The 18991-nt window shown below is 45.1% G+C and overlaps 1 protein-coding gene across 3 annotated transcripts in view; it reads left to right on the forward strand.

The window, feature by feature from the left end:
* Positions 1 to 6836: 6836 nt before the first annotated feature.
* Positions 6837 to 18991, forward strand: part of KIF13B (kinesin family member 13B) — a 119535-nt gene continuing 107380 nt past the window's right edge. For all 3 annotated transcript variants that reach the window (XM_039567986.1, XM_039567988.1, XM_039567987.1), the window contains exons 1-2: positions 6837 to 6943; positions 17328 to 17421. In XM_039567986.1, coding sequence (XP_039423920.1) covers positions 6889 to 6943; positions 17328 to 17421 — 149 coding nt within the window. In that variant the 5' untranslated portion in view covers positions 6837 to 6888. The remainder of the gene's footprint in view (positions 6944 to 17327; positions 17422 to 18991) is intronic.

An 18991-nucleotide genomic window follows, 5' to 3' on the forward strand; every position in this document is an offset into this window, starting at 1 on the left:
ATTAAAGCCACAGCTCAGTGAGTGATGTAATTACCTGGACGTTTCCATTTTCATGTTTAGTAATTCCAAATAAAGCCCATTTTTCACCAATGATTACTAATTTCTCTCTTTTTTAGCACTCTCCTTGTGGTATTTAACCATTCACAGTGCACTTCAATAACCACCCAGTGAAGGTATTCAGGTTACATCCACAGCAGCAGCAAAAAAATGCTGTTTCATTCCTTTTGCCCCACAATTTTTAGTGTATAATTAACAATATCTAGCAGGCACAAAGCAAAAAGGAGCTCCCAGCTATCCACCTCCCTCTGCTAACTGTGCTAATCTTGTTATTTTAGATGAAACATGGTTAAAATAAATCCCATCTCATGTCCTAATGACCACAAGCCTGGACAAAACTTGGGAAGGGTTGTGGCAGGATCAGTGGAAATCCTCTGCCCAAATTCAGGGTTCCAGGGTCCCATCTGTGCCTCCCTGCTCGGCTGCAGTGTTTGGGGAGCCACAGGAGAGGTGCCAGCAACCCTTTACTCTCCCAGTTTCCCCCCAAAGGAGCTGCTCCCAGGGAGTCCAGATCCCAGGGAATCTGTGCCAGCAGGTGACGGATGTTCATTCCACGAGGGGGTGGAAGTACATCCCTGTGCCAGCTCTTCCTTTAAAATCAGCAGGAAAAAAGCAGGAAACAAGGAGAGAAAAAGGGAACTCTGCGATCAGAGCTGATTTTATGTTGCTCCACAGCCACCGGGTGTCACTCTTGCCTGTGGAGTCACAAAGGAATTTTCGGTGGGAGATAAAATCCTATTTTCATCAATAAATCCTGATCAGTGGTGACAGCATCATCCCCTTTTATCACAGTTTGCCAGGTTTCAACATCAAATCACCAGTTCATTAAATCTGGGAGGGTCTGGAGCTGGCACTTTGGCCTGTGGTGCTATTTGCAAAACACACAAAATTATTTAAAAATTATTTTTATTGTTAATGGTGTAAATGCAGCTGGAAAACTGAGATCTGAGTTTAGATCTGGTGTCTGAGGGAAAGTGATGAAGAGAGAAAGTGGGGATGGGTGAAAAAGCCAAAAAATGTGGCTTTTGCAGGCGTCTCCTCCGCAGCAAGAATGTGATTCAGCAGATGAAGCTGTAACACATTCCAGCCTTTGGAGTCAAGGCAGTTCAGGTCTCACCGATCCTGTATCTCCGAATTACAAGGAGATAAAGGCTGCAAACATTACACAACTCCCTAAATATGCATTCTTCAGAGTATCCTTGACTGCCTTGTGTTGGGGGGGTCTTGCTTTCCTAGGATAACAAACTTGTCTTGCAACAGCTAAACCTGCTCTCCTGCTAAACTTTGTATTTTTCGAGCTCTCTAGAGATTCTCTGTTTCCTCCAAAGACAGAAAATCTCTTTTATTTTCATACAGATGAAACCCAGTGTGGAATCTTTGTCTGAGGAAAGAACCATTCCAATAAAATGCAACGTGACGGGTAGGACCAGTTGCTTCAGCACGTGCTGGATCAGCAAACTCAGCAGCTGATAAGGATAATATAAATTTTTAGTCAACAAGAGGAGAAAATTCTCATTAGGGGCCTCATTCTACCAGCACATAAATTGCTGATATTACCTGGCCCTGTGTTGCTGCCAGACGCAGGAATTTGTGTTGAAATCCCACTATTAAAGCACAGCTATAAGGAATTTCCCTCCCATAAACAGGGCATGGATGGGATTTATGGAGACATCAGAGCCTGGGATTCCCTCTGGGTAACGTAGGAAAGAGCATCACGTCTTCTAATGCCATAAAATTTATGGCCAGGACTTTGAACTTTGGAATTACTTTTAAAAAGTGGGAGATGTCTATAAAAAGTTTGGTTTGGGCTTTACTCTGTTATATTTTGCTGCAAGAGGACATCAAAGGTTCATTTATTTATCTGGGGATTCTGTTCACAGTGAGGGCAGGAGGTCACACACAAATACCTTTAAAAATCCATCTCAGGATCGGTGTAATTCAGAGTTATGAATGGCCTTGGAAACAATCAATCCTTCAAACTTACAAAGTTCCTATTAAAATAATAAAGCACAGAAAGTGCTTTGTGAAAATTGAGGTGAATCTCCTGAACCTGCACATTTGCACAACGTGTTGCGTGAGAAATTTCAGCAATCTCTCTGAAAATAAATAAATAATTGTTTATAACAAGCAGAATTTTGACACAACTGATTTGGGAAAATTGATTTTTTTGCTTTATCCACTTTTTTTTTTTTTAACCTGTTCTTAATACTGATTTTCCTTGGCACTTTCTTTCTCAATTAAAGTAGAAATAAATTTATAACAAACTTGTCTTCTGTTTTTGCCTGTGCCTCCAAATTACTACCACATTTCTATATTCATATCTTCAGGCTGGAAAGCAAGATAAACCAGAAGACAAACTTAATGGCCCAGGGACTGGGGACAAAACAGAATTCTATGAAACATATACAGTGGCAACAGGTTTTATTTTTTAAGTGCTTCACCGCATATTTTGTGCTGAGGATCTGATCACTGCAGGTGCTAAAGAGCTGTTGGATGCCCTGGATACATCCCAGGACGGTCCCAGTGGTGCCGAGCTTTTTGCAGAAGTGGTGGGCGCTTAAAAGTTTGGCTAAACCCTGGTAAGATCCCCTGGTTTGGTTTTCCAACGCCTGAATGATTTATGGGCACAAAGTAGGTCTACAGCAAATCCATAATTGATGCCTCCCTTTCGACGCGCAGCCGAACAAATGGAAAAGAGGATTTAAAACGCACTTGATTTGTTGCTTGTTGCGGTTTGGATGAACAGACATCCAAAGGACTGACATGTTTTCTGGGTTGCCCGGAGATAAAATTCTTTCTAGATGATCTGAGGGCTGAAACATTCGTACCTCAATCAAGATAAAAGCAAAAAACTTCTTCCCAGGCAGCCTGATGATAACGCACACCCCGGGCAGGACACATGTAATCACGTATTTCTAAACGAAAGTAATCAAAATTAGTTGGGTGAGTGTTTTTTTTTATTTTTAGGGGTTTTTTTTTAATGAGATGAAGGATCTCTTTTTCCCTCCTCCACATCCCCGTTCAAGCCCTGCCACAACCAGGTGGGCGCAGCAATAACTGTGGCTCCTCAACCTGATGAAAACAGTGTCGCATTCAGAAACTCGATAAATGAATGGGAGGGACAAGTAGTGCCTCCCCCCCAAGGATGTTTTGTTAATTAAATTAGCATTTAAATAGACAGAGCTAATCTGGGAAGTCAGCCCCTCATTACAGTAACTAGGAAGGGGGAAAAGAGCTGGAGACAATTCCCTACAAGATGGGGTTAAGTTGGCGTTTCACAAACTATTTGCCCGGCCTGTCCCTCCCAAGTGAAAGCTGCCACCCCCTCCCTTTCCTCCCAGCATAATTAGCATGTTCCAGGGCTGTGAATGGAAACAATATCCTCCCTCCAAGCTGTGCCCCTCCAGGGAGATGCTTCCCACAGATTGTGGAACACTGAGCCAGGGAAAGGGCTTGCCGAGGAATTCACAGTGGGGTAATTACACTGAGGCAGCGCTTGTGGCAGTGCGAGAGGAGCTGCATTACTGTAATTCAGTGCAGGAAGCAGGGGGAAGCATAAAGAAGTCCAGAGGCAGGACTTGCAGAGAGCCATGAGAATTTATTGCTCCCGAGCATCTTCCCAGAGCGCCGATCAACAGCATCCAAACTGAGATGGGTCTTTGGGCTCTAAGGATGTCTCTGTCTCGGAAGAGCTTTGCAGAAAGCAGCAATGATTATACGTAAATCTGGCTTCTCTTTGGCTATTAGAAGTGAAGGAAGGCTGAAAGAGTGATTTTTTTTTTTTTTCAGATTTTAAAACAAATTCTTCATTCTGAGTAGAAAACTGGAGCAAAGCTTGCAAGAATTGTGTGATTGCATCTAAAACGTGCTGGCACCTCTTTGGAACAAATAAGAAGGTTGTGTGTGATCCTTTCCCTAAAAGATTTGCTGTTTAATTTCACCTAAACCAATAGTAACTGATACAGGAGAGGAGATGCAGGAGGAAGGGCTGGCTTTGGGTGACACCTGCTATCCCCAGCAGTACGTACATCCGGCCATGGGTTTCATCTCATTTCTCTAAATCAAATTCCAGGTGACTCAGCCTGAGGTAAAAACCACCCATCCTCCGCTTGGCTGCTCGTGGTGCTCAGCTGGAAAGTGGGGATTAAATTTATCTCCATGGCCAAAGCACTCGGTTTCAGAAAACGTTGGTGCGGTTTTGTCGAGGCCCCAGCTGGAAAATACCACAAGAAGTTCAAAGCCGGGTTTCATCCTGTAATTGGATCCTCAAGTTCACAAGTGCAAGGACCAACTGTGCGGGCTCAAAGAGGGATGTTCCCTCACCCGGGGAGCTGTGGGGCTGCAGGGACGATGCTTTCCCCTCAGTTTTTGCCTCAAGCTTTCACCACTCTGCTTGGTCTGACCTGTTATTTAATGTTTTTTAGCTTCGAGACATCTTCCCAACCCTCATGTTCACTTGGGATGCTCTTAGGAACATGGACATTAATCCCAGTGTGACTCAAATGCCAACTTAATATTCGTTTTGTCTCTGCTTTGACAAGATATTCTTCAGGTCAGACAGGCATTAAATGATAAATATTGAGTGCAGTTCTTCTGGGCAAAAAGTGCCACCTGCCGAAATCTTATCTTGAACCCACTTGGACATGTGCTATTTATTTATTTCTGTCACAAAACCTCGTTCAATATTGGAAGGCCAAAGGATTACAGTTCTGAAACTGGGGGTTTTTTTCCCTGACCTTGCTGAAATCCAGCCTTTCAAAATAACACTGAGAGAATCCTTGTTTTGAACTAAAATAGCAGCTGCAAGGGTTTTCAACCACGACCATTTAAATGAGGTTTGGGGGGTTTTTTGCATCTTTGCATTATAGTTGCGTTCTCGGTTTTTTCAATCAGTGGCTGTGGTTGAGCGGTTGAGGGGTCTAGTGAGGATAAACAGTGATATTGTTCAGACTGTCTCTGATTATTCCTGCTGAGGTTTTTTAGTGAGCCGCCTTCACTGAGCAAATGACACTGGAGCCATGAGGGGCTGCTCTGTGGAACCAGACCCAGACAGGACCTGAGCCCAGGATCTGTATGTTGGCTTACGGCTCATGAGGGTTCTCTGGGATCCTCAGTACAGCAAAGACATGGAGCTGTTGGAGTAAACCAGCCATGGAGATGCTCCAAGGGCTGGAGTCCCTCTGCTCTGGAGCCAGGCTAGGAGAGCTGGGGGTGTTCACCTGGAGAAGAGAAGGATCCAGGGAGATCTCAGAGCCCCTTCCAGAGCCTAAAGGGGCTCCAGGAGAGCTGGAGAGGGACTTGGGCCAAGGGATGGAGGGACAGAACAAGGGGGAATGGCTTCAAACTGGAAAAGGGGAGATTTGAGTGGGATATTGGGAGGGAATTCCTCCCTGTGAGGGTGAGGAGGCCCTGGCAGAGGTTTCCCAGAGAAGCTGTGGTTGCCCCATCCCTGGCAGCGTCCAACGTCCAGTTGGATGGGGCTTGGAGGAACCTGGAATAGTGGAAGGTGTCCCCGCCCAAGGGATGAGCTTTAAGGTTAATTCCAATACCAGCCATTCTTGGGTTTTGTGATCTTTAACGTGATGTGACTTATAAAGTGATTTCTGACAGAAACCCTATGGAAGAGATGAAATCCCAAGGTGAGGTGTGTAAGTTCCAGTGGCGATGCTGTTGTCTGCTCAACATGAAATATCTCAGTCTTCCCCCAAAAGGAGGGGACTGAGGTGCAATGGACTTCCCCTGCAGCCACCCAGGGGTGGAGTGGATGGATCTGGGGTGACCCTGAGCCCCCTCCACTCTATAAATGCCATTTTGGCTGCACCCCCTCATGAATCCCTCTATTCTGAAGGACCACACATCCGAGCATACAACGCCTGGGTCCCTCACTTCAGTAGGGACATTGAGGGGCTGGAGCGTGTCCAGGGAAGGGAATGGAGCTGGGGAAGGGGCTGGAGCACCAGGAGCGGCTGAGGGAGCTGGGAAAGGGGCTCAGCCTGGAGCAAAGGAGGCTCAGGGGGGACCTTGTGGCTCTGCACAACTCCCTGACAGGAGGGGGCCAGGGGGGTGATAGGGCTCTGCTCCCAGGGAACAAGGGACAGACAAGGGGACATAGCCTTAAGCTGCCCCAGAGAAGATTTAGTTTGGACATTTTATTAGGAAGAATTTCTTCACGGAAGGGATGATGTCCAGGAACTTCCACCTGAACATGATGAAGAGTTTCCTTCCTGTGCAGTGACCAAGCACTGAACAGGTTGACCAGAGAGAGTGTGGAGAGTCTCTCACTGGAGATATTCCAGAACCATCTGGACACAATCCTGTGCCACGTCGTCTGGGATGACTCTGCTTGAGCACAGGCGTTGGACCAGATGACCCACTTTGGTCACTTCCAAATTGACCAGTTCTGTGATTCTGTGCTTAGACATTGGATGGGGCTGCCCAGGGAGGTGGTGGAGTCCCCATCCTGGAGGTGTCCAAGGAACGCCTGGATGTGACACTCAGTGCTCTGGTCTGGTGACAAGGTAGTGACGGGTCACAGGTTAGATTCGGTGATCCTGGAGGTCTTTTCCAACCTAATTAATTCCGTGATTCATCCAGCCTGCTTCGCTCCCAGGCTAGGGGCAGTGGGAAGAACTACAGCTCCCGCAGCGCACCGCGGCGACCCGCCGGGAGTGAAGGGGGCGGTGCGGGCGCAGTGCCCACTGGGAGTTGTAGTCCTGCCGGCATTGGCCCGGCGCGGCACCTCCCTCGCCGGCGCTCCTCCCCGCTCCGGCTCTCCCTCGGCAGACGGAAGCCGGGCAGGGACGAGGGAGCCGGGAAGGCTGGAGCGGCAGGATGGGGGACTCCAAAGTGAAGGTGGCGGTGCGTGTCCGCCCCATGAACCGGCGAGGTGAGATCCTCCCCCTTCCCCAGCATCCCCCTCCTCTGTCCTTCCCGGGAGCGGCGCGGGCCGGGGGTGCCGGTCCTTGGGGACAGGTGTCCACCGGGACAGGTGTGCCTCAGTGCGGGTGAATCGGTGCGTGTCCGTGTGTGCTTAATTATTTATCACGAATAAACACACCCTGGATAGGCACAGGCGGGTGTGTGGCCGCAGCCGCGCTGTGCTCGCCCCCCTCTCCTGATATCCCTTTTCCTAAACCTGCCTGGGTTTATGGCTTTATTTTTGCCGTGCCCGCTCCCCGGGGGAGCAGCTCTCTCCACACCTCTTGCACCTGCTTTACAGCCGGTTCCTGCTGGGACAATGCTTCCTTCTTCCTGCTTTGCGGTTTTGGGGGAAAATGCCTCTTTTTCTGCATTTTGCCCTGTGCTAATTCACCCCGCTGCTCTCCGACCCCTCGGTGCTTGAGCGGGACGCTGTTAACCAGATGACAGCGACACAAGGGCAAAAACAAGCAAGAAAATACAGAAGAGGAAGCGAGAATTGACAAGAGAATTTTTTTGTTGTTGTTTTTTGGGTTGTTGGTGGTTTTTTTTCCCCCCTCAACGAAACTTGCCTAAGGGTTATGTTAATCAGACCGTGGTCTGGGCAGCTGTTTAAATGTTTATTACTTGTCTTAATTAGAAAAACTTGCTCTGGATGATGAGGAAGTGAGTATGAAAAGGCAGCTTCAGCCAAGGAATAGGAAGGTGAAGAAGGCAGAAATCCAAGAAATGTGTTGGGTGGCTTTTTTTTTCATCCCACATTCTCACAGGAGTATGCCAATAACTCCTTTTGGGGAAAGGGAATCCAGTGAAGTCAGTTCAGTAGTTGAAGCAAAAAAAAAAGGAGGGAGAGGGGAAGCCCTTTATCGTCTACATGATCTGACATAAAATATCTTTTTTATTCCTTTCTGTAAAAAAGAAAAAGGGTTAAAGTATTGAACACAGTGATTCTACACCTTGTAAAATGTCAGCAGGGGAATGTTCACTGAGTTCACAAGAGCTCCTGAGTCCCACTTCCAGAACAAGAGATGGAGTTGATGCCTTTACAATCTGGTGGTTTAGGGAAATCGAGGATATTCTGACCAAAAGCTGCATTTTGTTAAACTTCAGGTGTCAGCTCTCAAAACCGAGGAGGATCCATCCTTACAGAGAATTGCTTGGAGGAGATGGAGTGGCAGTGTGGAGGAGTTGGTGGGAGCTGGGAGAGGAGCTGAGAGGTTGTGCCTGGTGTCAGTGACAGACTTGGGCTTTCCTCTTGCTCATGTCCCTTTCCTGACATAGGTCATTTCCTTGGCTCTGCCCCAGACGTCTCCTGACTGCTTGGTGTTCCTCACCCCCGGGATTAGACAATAATTCAGGTTGGAAGGGACCTCTGGAGCACGTCAAATGAGATGAGGTTGCACAGGGCCTCTCTCAGTGAAGTTCGGAATCTCCAGGGGTGACTAATGCACCTCTCCCTCCCACATATACCCTACATCTGTTCAGCCCTGAGTTTGTCCACATGTCCCTTTCCAGCCAGGAACTGTGGGGAAGCAGTGGGGGAAGTAAAGGAATCTGGAGGAAATCTAGATTGTATCTAGTTATTCTCTTTCATGGAATATTCTGAGTTGGAAGGGACCCATAAATCTAAGTTCTGTTTGTCTTTTATTTTGTATATACTTTATAATGTTATGGAGAGGGTGACTCCTGTCAGGAGGCTCATCCAGGCGTGAGGGACATTTGAGTATCAATCCTTGATGCTCATCAGAGAGAAGGGGGGCCTGAACCCCCTGCTCTTGGCAGTTTGCAGCTATTAAACATCCTGTTATTTTTGAGTGATACCCAAATCCATTTAGGTCTAGCCTAGAAGATCCATGTCATTTTCTCCCTCAAACAAAATGTCCTGGAAGTGGGTTTTTTTTTTCCCAGCAGATTATTTGTCACAGTCCAGATGTTTTGGTCAGGCCTAAACAACTGATACCTCCGTGTGGTATTTCTGATGTACCTAGAATTTATAGAAACAAACAGTGATATCAAGGCTGCAATTTTTCTTACCTATTTATTGTTAAATTTAAGAATTTGTGCCACTGATTTTCTGGAGAGTCATCCATTTGTAAGACTTCCGTGGACTGGCTTTTTTTTATTAGGCTTTGAGGCAAGAGGCAGCTTTCCTGGAAGCTCTTTCATATACATTTTGTTCTGAGCAGTATTTGTGTGGGGTTCTGGGGCTTTGGACCTGAAGCAAGTATTTGTTTTCTTCAGGATCACGAGTAATGTTCTTTCCTTCCCTCTGCACCGAAGGGCTTAACATTGCAAACCTGTCAGTTGGCTGAGACTGTGCAAAGTTAAGCTTTGAAATATTCTCAGTGTTTACGTGTGGTGGTGGTGGTTGTCTTTGGTGTTTGAGTTATGAATTTCTTAAGGCGAGGGTTTATTAGGTTAATAAAAGTGGTGCGCTTAACTGTTAGGAGTTTTTACAGCTCATAAAAGCATAATGGGTTCCTTGCCTGCCTGTGGAAGGGATTTGTGTATCAAATAATTGGTTATTTATAGCGGTCGCATTTCAAGGTGTTTGGATTGAGGGTCCTGCTTCATTCTTATGCAGAGTGGTAATCCATAAACTCGGTTTATAGCACTCATTTTTAGTGAGAGGAAGCATTTCTAATTGTGCTTGGGTTTGGGGTTTTTTGCATCCAGGCTACTTTATTTTGCATCTTGCTTCAAATTAGACCTCAATTCCTACAAAGCCTGTGTGGAAGCTTTGCTTTTATAAAAATGCTGCTGCGTCCACACGTTCGCAGTGCCACGTCTGAAGTTGGAGGCTCTGCTGGGTGGCAACAGAGGCGTCTTTTTTTACATCCCTTCTACTTTGCAAACTGGGATCTCGATTAACAGGCTTTTATGAATTAAATAATTCAGTATTGTTTTGTTAGATAAGGCTCCTGGTCTTTTATTTTCTTGGCTCTGTAATTCACTAAAGTATTTCCTAGTGCACTGTGTTATTCAAATGGGGGTTTGATAACAATCAGGAAGTTCTTCTGCTGTTTTATTTAAGAGCTGTGGTGGATTTCCTTTCATGAGTGTCGTGTTTGACTTCTCTTAGCAGATATTCATCATATTTCAGGTAAATGCAAATCTCAAGCCATACCACGAAGCAAAGCAAATGACAGCTGAAGGCTTTTTAATTAAGATTTTTCTGACTGAATGCTTTGTTTTCAGGTGATGTTTGGGTACAGGCAGTACATTAGTATATTCAAGTCATTGTTTTTTCTTGTGCTTTTGGATCAGTTCAGTGCAGTGTTAATTAACACTGATAAAAGTTGTTCTATTTTAAAAGAAAGCAACTTACGCTCAAGGATATGGCTGATGACACTTAAGCCAGACCAAACTGCTACGTCTCACTTGGGTCAATACTTTTTAAACAAGATAGGCAGGAAAACAACTGCCTGTATTCTGGCGATGCTGCTGGATTAAACTGCTCTAGAATTGTAGTGTAACACCTACAGCTCCAGTTTAAATACCTGGATTGCCTGTAAATACCCATTCAGGTATCTGTGGATATACATATTTATCCAGACTATCAGTGTCCAAACAGGGATCTTCTCATGCTTTGATGGTGAAGGTTCTGTTTCCCATGCTTGTAAGGAAGGAATTTGCTTTTGTGTCTGTACAAGCTTCTGATCACTGTGTCGGGTGGTAATTTTATGTCCTCCAACCCTTTTTGGAGAAGGTTTCATTTCCAGCCACTTGAAATGTTTTCGGGGTTTGAGGTGAGGAGGTGGGGGTTGTTCCTGTGCTCTTGTTTGTTTGTTTTCCCATGGAGATTACAACAGAGACAATTTGTCTATAAATTGGAGTTTGTGCAAGCGGGTTTATAAGATTAATTGCGGTGTTAGAGGGAGTGAAGTGGCACCTCTTGTATCCTGATGGCAATGTGCAAACCACACGACTTCTCTTCACCATTGTCCTCATAATGCATGAGTGCCTGGAGTTTGGAATGTTTCCTGGTGATGGTTGATAAGCTATAAAATAGTGTTTGGGCTGGGAGCAGGCTTAACCTTGAGATAAGGTGCCAAATGGGTAAAGGATGCAGTTAATGTTTCATCTTGTGAGGCAATCGTATTTTAAGAGCTCCTAAGGTGCTACAGCCTTACTCCCCACAGCCAGAGACTCCCAGACATCCAACGTGGGTGCCACAAAGGAATTTTAGTGCTAATTGCACCTTCGGAGCTCCAAGGGCAGGGGGAGGTTCCCATCCTGCTCTGGTTTCAGGTTGGCTGCTCCCCCTGAAGATCAGATACACTTGGAATAGCTCTGCCTGGGCTTTTGGGTGCTTGGTGGCAGAGCAAACTCTCTTGCATTTCATGCCTGTTGACTCCAGAGTGTTGAACTTCCTCAGAGCTTGCCGGAGTCCCCCACTCTGATTTATTTGCTCAGTTCCCACGAGCCAAGCGGTGTTTGCAGCAGCAGAGTTGGCCGAGAGAAAGGTCCATGTCCAGATACATGAAGTACCTTCACTAAAGCTGTCTGGGGAACTCTTTCCTTGCAGAAAATGAAGCAGCAAAGGATAGAACACGGGTTTTCCTAGCGTTTGGACAACATGGAATTAACGTGAGAGGGCACCTTGCCTGTTCCATGTGCTCATGAGTTTGAGTTGACTTTCCCCTGACAGACAAGCTCTGATATCATTGTGTCCCCTTCCAGATGCACTCGTACATATTTAATGACCTTTAATCGCTGCAAACTGAAAATTTCATGACTTACATTTGAGCAGTTCATACAACAGAGAGGCTTGAAAGATACCTTCATGTTGGTAGATGTAGATTACAAGTCAAATTACTGTATTTTAGTCAGAATTTATCATCACTATGTCTCATAACCAGTTCCCTAAAAGTGTTTTTACACTCTTTTTTGCATATAAGCCCTTAACATTATCGTGTAGATGGAAGTTATTTACACGTTCACTCATCTCCTCATTTAGTTTTGCCTTTATTTGTGTTGGCTCCTATGTAGCAAAGGGCAAAGAGAAAAGTCACTCTTGGGAAACAGATATTGGCAGGGAAACTTGAGGACTTGTTGTCTTTGAACTGGCTTTCGCATTTCTGTGTCAAACAAAAAAACAACAGAAAACCTCAAACAACAGCCTGTCATTTTTTTTAGTTGGCTCTTAATTGATTTGTGTGATAAATAAATATTTTAAAGTTACTGTTTAAATATTTCTCAGTGTTTTTGCCACTTGCTTTTCCAGATCAAGAAAGGTAGGAGAAACCAACTACAATTTCTTCTCCAATACAACTTGACGGCTCAGGCCACAACATTCCAGGTCTAACCTCCAAGGGAATGTTAATCTCCTGAAAATCTACTGGCAATTTAAAATATAAAATTTCTATCGTCTGTCTTTACAGGAGATTATTTGAGCTTTTGTATTTGGGGCCAATTTTGGCTTATGAGCTTAGGAGAGGCACTTTAAACCTTTCACATTTTATTTGTTATACTTCAGTTGGTTTTTCCAGCTTTTGTGAAGCTCTACAAGGCCAGTTGTTCTGGTTCCCAGTAACTCTATAGAGCTGGAGGCCCATCTCCAAAGGGTCCTGAGGTGTCACTGAAAGTACAGCTGCCCTAAATCTGGTTAGTGGGACCAGGAGGAATCTGCTGACAACTTTTATTTGAACTGTGTTGTAACACCAGGCTCATGTCTCTGTTTCAGTGGGATTCAGGATCAAATGGTATTTGAAAAGGCTGGAACATTGTCAGCCTTCATAAACTTAATTCCTTAAATTGAGATCTAGTGGAAAAATTTACATGGAAATCAAAGCTCTTGATTAAGTGGGAAGTGCTTTCCCTTAATTCATAGAATGGTTTGGGTTGCAAGGGACTTTAGAACTCATCCCATTCCATCCCCTGCCATGGGCAGGGACACCTTCTGCTAGCCCACGTTGCTCCAGCCTGGCCTTGGACACTTCCAGGGATCCAGGGGCAGCCACAGCTTCCCTGGGCAACCTGGGCTGGGTCCTCACTGCCCTCAAATGGAACAATTCCTTCCCAATATCCCATCTACCCCTGTCTTCTGGCAGTGGGAAGCTATTCCCTGTGTCCTGTCCCTCCAGGTCTTTGTCCCAAGTCCCTCTCCAGCTCTCTTGTAGCACATTTAGGCACTGGAAGGCTGCTGTCACTTTATACACTCTGAAAAAATAGGGAATGTAAAGAGGCAAGTATGGAGGGTCACATAATTTAAGACAGGTCTTTATCTACCCTGGCTGTGGTACTAAAAGGTCTTATGATGCCATGCCCCTCCCCCCCAGTCATGAATTTAAAACCTTGCAGACCCCCCCTTATTTACTGTATCATTGTTCATTTTAAGATTGTTTCAAGCTGCCCTGCAAAAGCCATCTCTTAGGATCACTTTGTTTGGTTCTGAAATGCAGTGACCCTTAAGTGGGATGGTTTTTGGGGTCGTGGCTGAGGAAGCTGCAGTGTCAGCACGTGGCAGTTCAGGTGTTTTTGTTGTGCCACTCGAGGCAGCCACTAGAGTTGGGTACAACATTATCAGACGTCTGTTGTCAGTAGTCGCAGCCAATCCATGAAAACAGTTCCCTACCTGATCTGTAAGCAAAGACACAAATTTCCCAGAGGTGAAAACATCCAGTGTTTCCCAAAATACGTCTCTCCCTTTCCTCCAGGATTCACACACACTCCTTGTCTCTGCCCCAAACCTGATTAGTACATTTTCAAGTGGCACCTTTGCCAGTGTTTCCTAACTCTGTTCTGGAAAATCTGCTGGGGGGAGTTTATTTATCAGCCACATGACTGCTGTTACAGAGGGATTGGAAATTCCTACCTGTGGTGGGAATGGACCAGTGCCTGCTGAATCCACCATTCCTGGCAGCGCTAGGCTGCTCCTGGCTTCGCTTTTTCAGCTGTCTCTTGCTTGCTGACTTTTCCACCCTGTTTGAAACACACTGAAATTCTTAGTGAAAAAGCCCAAAGTGTATGTGGGGAGTAGGAGTGATTTTTACAACACCCACAAGGCTTTTATCAAAGGTGTAATAGTAATTTGGGATTGACACAAGCATGGTTTCAGCTAAGATCTGCATTGAATCCCAGTTTTAGTCAAGTCTTGTGAGGAGCTGAAAAATCATGGGAAAGGGGAAGGAGAGTGGCTTCCTTCAACCCCCACCTTCCAGTTTCACAAGTAAAATAAAAACTCATCCAAGGAACTCTCTGTGAGTAGCTTGGACACAACAATTATTCTTACACTCAGCCCAGCTTTGCTTAACACGTCTACAGCTGTGAAATGTAAATGTGGAGAAGTGACTCAGATACGTGTTACCCTCTTATTATGGATGTCACAGCTCTCTTACTCTGAAGCTGTGAAAGAGATTTTCGTTCCCTGCAATAAATGGTTCTTGATGTTGAGAGTTTGAGTTTTAATTCTTCAAAGAGCAATTAGCTGATTAGTTTCTTATTTGATAAAGCAAATGAGTAGTTGATTGTGTTTTCTTGGTAATTTCCTTTCTTGGAAGGTAGAAGCAGGTTAGCAGTAATAATAGGTGAGATTTTCTTTTTGTTTAAGGTGCAAAGATTGGGATAAATCTCCAAAGTCTGACAGCGAGCCACTTCTGTCATCTTTTAATTTCATCTTTAATTTCTAAATTTCATGCTGCCTGAAAAAAACCACACCTGAATAGTTGAAGAAAATAATACCAAACTTTGACAAGTGAGTCCTTACTACAGGACAAATTAAGTGGGATGTTTGGATGTGCATCCTCATGATCTTATCTTGGTGCATCCTAATTTTGCTTGTTGTTCAGGAGCAGCAAGTACCCAGCTCACCTGGGAGACACTGAAACTAGTAAAAGTAAGGGTGGAGTCCTGGTGTGATCATATCCGAAAGAGCAGGCAGATAATTTGACTAGAAGGCCAACCTGCTTTAATGATATTAAAAACTTAATGAGGTGGAAATGATGATGATATAAGTTTCAGTAGTGGCTAAGATTCATCTCTCAGTGTACTGGAAGCATTAAAGGATTCAGAAATCTGTCAAGGAATGTAATGGAGCCAGAATTTGAAGAAGGTGAATGATGTGCTGTTCAAACAGGATTTAAAGTGTTTCTTCAGCCGAAAGGAGAGTTGCCATGTGAGCCTTTGGCTAAGGTAACTTGGATAAGCAGCCTTAAGGCTGTCTGGATCCAGACCCAGCTTAGAGGCTCAGTATAACTGTTTCTCAGGGGTTTATTTCATGTGACACCATGAACTGGTGGAGCAATTCATCTCTGCTGGGACAAGGTTTCTCCCAGCTCCTTTCTTCCCTCTGCACAGGTCTCCCGTCCTGTTTGCATGGCCAAGGTTTCAGTGGGGATGGAGCTTTCCATAGGGTCTGGATACATCTGTGTTCCATGTTGGGTTTTCTGCTGTTGAAGTAACGTGAGGTGACTTACAGAGGATCTTCTGAGCATGGTAGTGTCAGAAGGTGAGCAACAGGCACAGGAGGGAAGGACTGGGACCTCTCTGCTTGGCAATGGCTGCTAGTTTGGCTCACCACATCTTCCAAAACCGTGCAGCACACCAAGGTGAGGGGTTTTAATGTTATCTGTGAGAGGTGATAATCAGACAAGGTGTGTTGCACGGGACAAACTGGCTTTGAATCTTTTTTCCTGCAAGGACATTTGACTTTCAGGGAGTCTCTTATCCTGCCTGTGTGCTTTCTTAAGGATATTTCACAAAGAGAGGTTTAATGAACTGGGCAGTCATGGATGCAAAGCCTGCCATGGGCGTTCTCTCTCAAGAGCTGCACTAAAAAAATGTGACGGAGACCATGCTGCTTGCAGACCTTGTGCTTTGCATGAGGCAGGTAAAACCCTTCTTCAGGAGCTGGGAAAAGCAGGTCACTGCAGTACAGAGTGTTAATCACTAACCGGCCAGACCGAGATAAAGTGCCTTGTCGGATATGGGACGTATGGAGAACGTGGTTTCATCTAAGCAAGCATGTGTTGCATATTAATAATAGGTAAATTGGCTTTCAGGGTGTGGGGAGAAATTAAAATAAACACTGGCTTCTGGAACTCGTCTGGCTCTTCCTCCTGGAAAAGCACAGTGTAATAACAGAGGAGCGGTTTTGCTCAGGAAGATTTCAGTTTCATGTGACTGCCTGCTTTGGCCAGTGATCTTGAGCTTTGCGTTTCTTTGCTGCGTGTCAGGTAGCGAAAGGCTGTAACATTTCTTTCCAAAAATGCCCGTGGAAGAACCTCCCTCTTACTATGTCACTTACCAGGAGCAAGAAGTCTGCAAGGTGCTGTGCAATGAAGATCTGTGGTCCCTGTCTGAGAGATTTCCAGTCTGAGTTTATAAGGTGCTGTGAGGTGAAAGAGCAAGTACAGGTGACTGAGAAGGAAAGAGCAGAGATGAAGGAGGATGAGGATTATAATTAACATGATTAGACACGAGCGTATTTGGGTGATTCAGCTGAGGTGCTGTACCCTGTGTGGGGTTGTTCAGCGTAGCCCCTCGTCATCCTGGCGTGGGAGGGTGTGAACAGTGCGTCATGGCCATTGGAATCAGCACTTGGGAGCACTTTCCAGGGCCACTGTCACCATGCAGGGACATGCTTGTGTCCAGGCCCCGTGTCCTGCATGTCTGTAGCAGTGACTCCGGGTGCAGGCTGTGTGCTTTATCCCATACCTAACTCTGTTTGTCACTGGGTGGATACTTTGGACTGCTGTCAGTGTTATCTGAAGCTTTTTATTTTGCTTTCCCCACCTCTACGGCCGAGAATTCTCACACACTCCAAATATCCTCATTACTCATAGTCCACATCCCACTGCTTAGCGTCAATTGGCAGAGCTGGACTTCCCGGGAGCCTGTGGGGGAAGGACAAACCCTTTTCTACATGCTTGCACCTAAATTATTTTTGATGGGACTTGAATTTCTGCGAGCAGGTGCCCCAGGACTGACAGCTGGCACCATATCACAGCAGTGGCCGGGGAAAATGCGCTGCAGATGGCAGGGCCAGCTTTCCCTGTGAGCCTGTGAGGCATTGAGGGAGCAATAAGAAGAGCTGTCAAAGTGGTACCAAGCCTAAATGGTTCCTTTCCCCCAGAAGAAATTTCATACTGCCCTTGTATATGCTGATTGTCCTTCAGTGAAACCCAAGTGCTTTTTCTTGCTTTGAAAAGAGTGCTTGCTTTAAAGCTGGACAGGATCCATCCCATCAGAATATCCCTAGAAGTGGAATTTGGCAAAAGTCCTGTTTCTATTCTCTAGCTGATGGGTGGCTGTCAGACTGCATGAATAAATTTGGTGTCTGGAGGAAGTAATGGTGTATATAATCCCAGTGCTTTAGGAGCAGCACTTGACACTCTCTCATTTCTTTATAGAGCTTGATCTGCATACAAAATGTGTGGTGGATGTGGATGCAAACAAGGTTATTCTTCACCCCATAAACACCAACCTTTCAAAAGGAGATGGCAGGTAAGATTTTTGAATTGGGTAGGTCAGATTGCATAAATGAAATATGAGTCTAACAAGTAGGAAATGTAGGCCTTGATAGAAGGTTTTTCGGTTCAAAAATTACATATATCCTTTCCACAGTGTAATTGCCATCATCCATAAAATAAGGCTGATTTTTACCTCGCTGGGAAGTTGCTTGGAAAACCTTGTACATATTCTTCCTGCTTTCAATAACATGTTAGTGCTTAATGTGTCCATGAACATTCATTTTTTTCTTGCGTGCTGCTATGGGACAGGAGAAATTTAAATCTGCAAAACAATTTGAGCGGGGCACAGTTTGTCATTTTGGAATGAAATTAATTTTCACAGTTGTTTTCTTATAATGGGTCATGGTGTGAGAAGGCGAATGGGAACATTCTGGAGAGATGTAGCTCTAGGAGTTTCTCGACAGTGGGGCATTCCATGCGTCAAAAACCTGTGGAGAGGTGGCTGAGGGTAGGGACCAGTTTGTGTCGGAACTGGCATTAATCTATTAAATTACTGTGAAACTGAAAAGTCATGCAATAAGTGGTAGAGTTAAGCTTGTGACTATTTCATTTACTGCTTGATGCAAGGGGAGGAAATGAAAAAATATATGCGTGAAACAAAATAATGGTGCAGGAAAAGGCAAAACCTGTTGCTGGATGTCTGCAGTCAATCCTCTGTTTCCTGGGGGGGAAAAAGGAAGAGGTCTTAAGGGTAACAGAAAGGAGAAAAATTCAGTTAAACACATTACAAAACAGAGTTTTGTTTAAATTTTTCATGTGAAGCTGAGCTGTGTATCAGGGGTCAGTATTCATTAACTGCTCTCTGATAATTTAAACTCCTCAAACCCAAGTGGTAGTAAATGGACAAGCGAAGAGATCATCAGGTGCAATATTTACCTTCCATTGTTAGTAGCTGAAAGATTTATTACAGACGGTGGGACTGGAGCTTTAATAAGTTTCTTAAAACCAAACAGGCTGTGTGTGGGGGGGTGTTTTTGTTTGTATCAATATCCTCCTCCTCCTCCAGGAACATGTGCATTGTTCAGCTGCCAAAACCCTACGTTGATTTGAGCCTCGAAAACTGCTAAAAATGGCAGGAAATTGAGATTCTCAGAAGCTGAGTCGGCCACAGCTGGATTAAAAATGTAACTCATGGTTTCTCTAAAACATGGCAATGAAATGCATGGTTTCTAGTCCCTAAAATGTGTTTAAAAACGTTCATGGGGCAGCCACACATCATGCAAATCGTGTCCCTTGGCAGGGGAGGGCTGGCTTGGCAGTGGCTTGAGGTCCCAGCCAAGGTGGTGAGCTCAGTGTGAGAATCCAGCACCGGAGCGAAGAATGCTTCATTTGCATCCTCACAAATACCCACTGCTAATCTAAGCAGGAAGCATACGAAATTTACATGGGGTGATTTAATAGAAGAGAGGAAAGTGGAGGCCCATTAACTGCACTGAGGGTTTGCCTGCACACGGTGAGACAACAGATCCCAAAAACACAAGTTAGAGCGGTAAGGGTTTGGAACAGGGTCCTTTTGGAACAGGTCACACCCTTGAGAGGCTGCT

The sequence above is a fragment of the Corvus cornix genome, chromosome 3, assembly GCF_000738735.6.
Source record: "Corvus cornix cornix isolate S_Up_H32 chromosome 3, ASM73873v5, whole genome shotgun sequence".
In the NCBI taxonomy this organism is placed as follows: domain Eukaryota; kingdom Metazoa; phylum Chordata; class Aves; order Passeriformes; family Corvidae; genus Corvus; species Corvus cornix.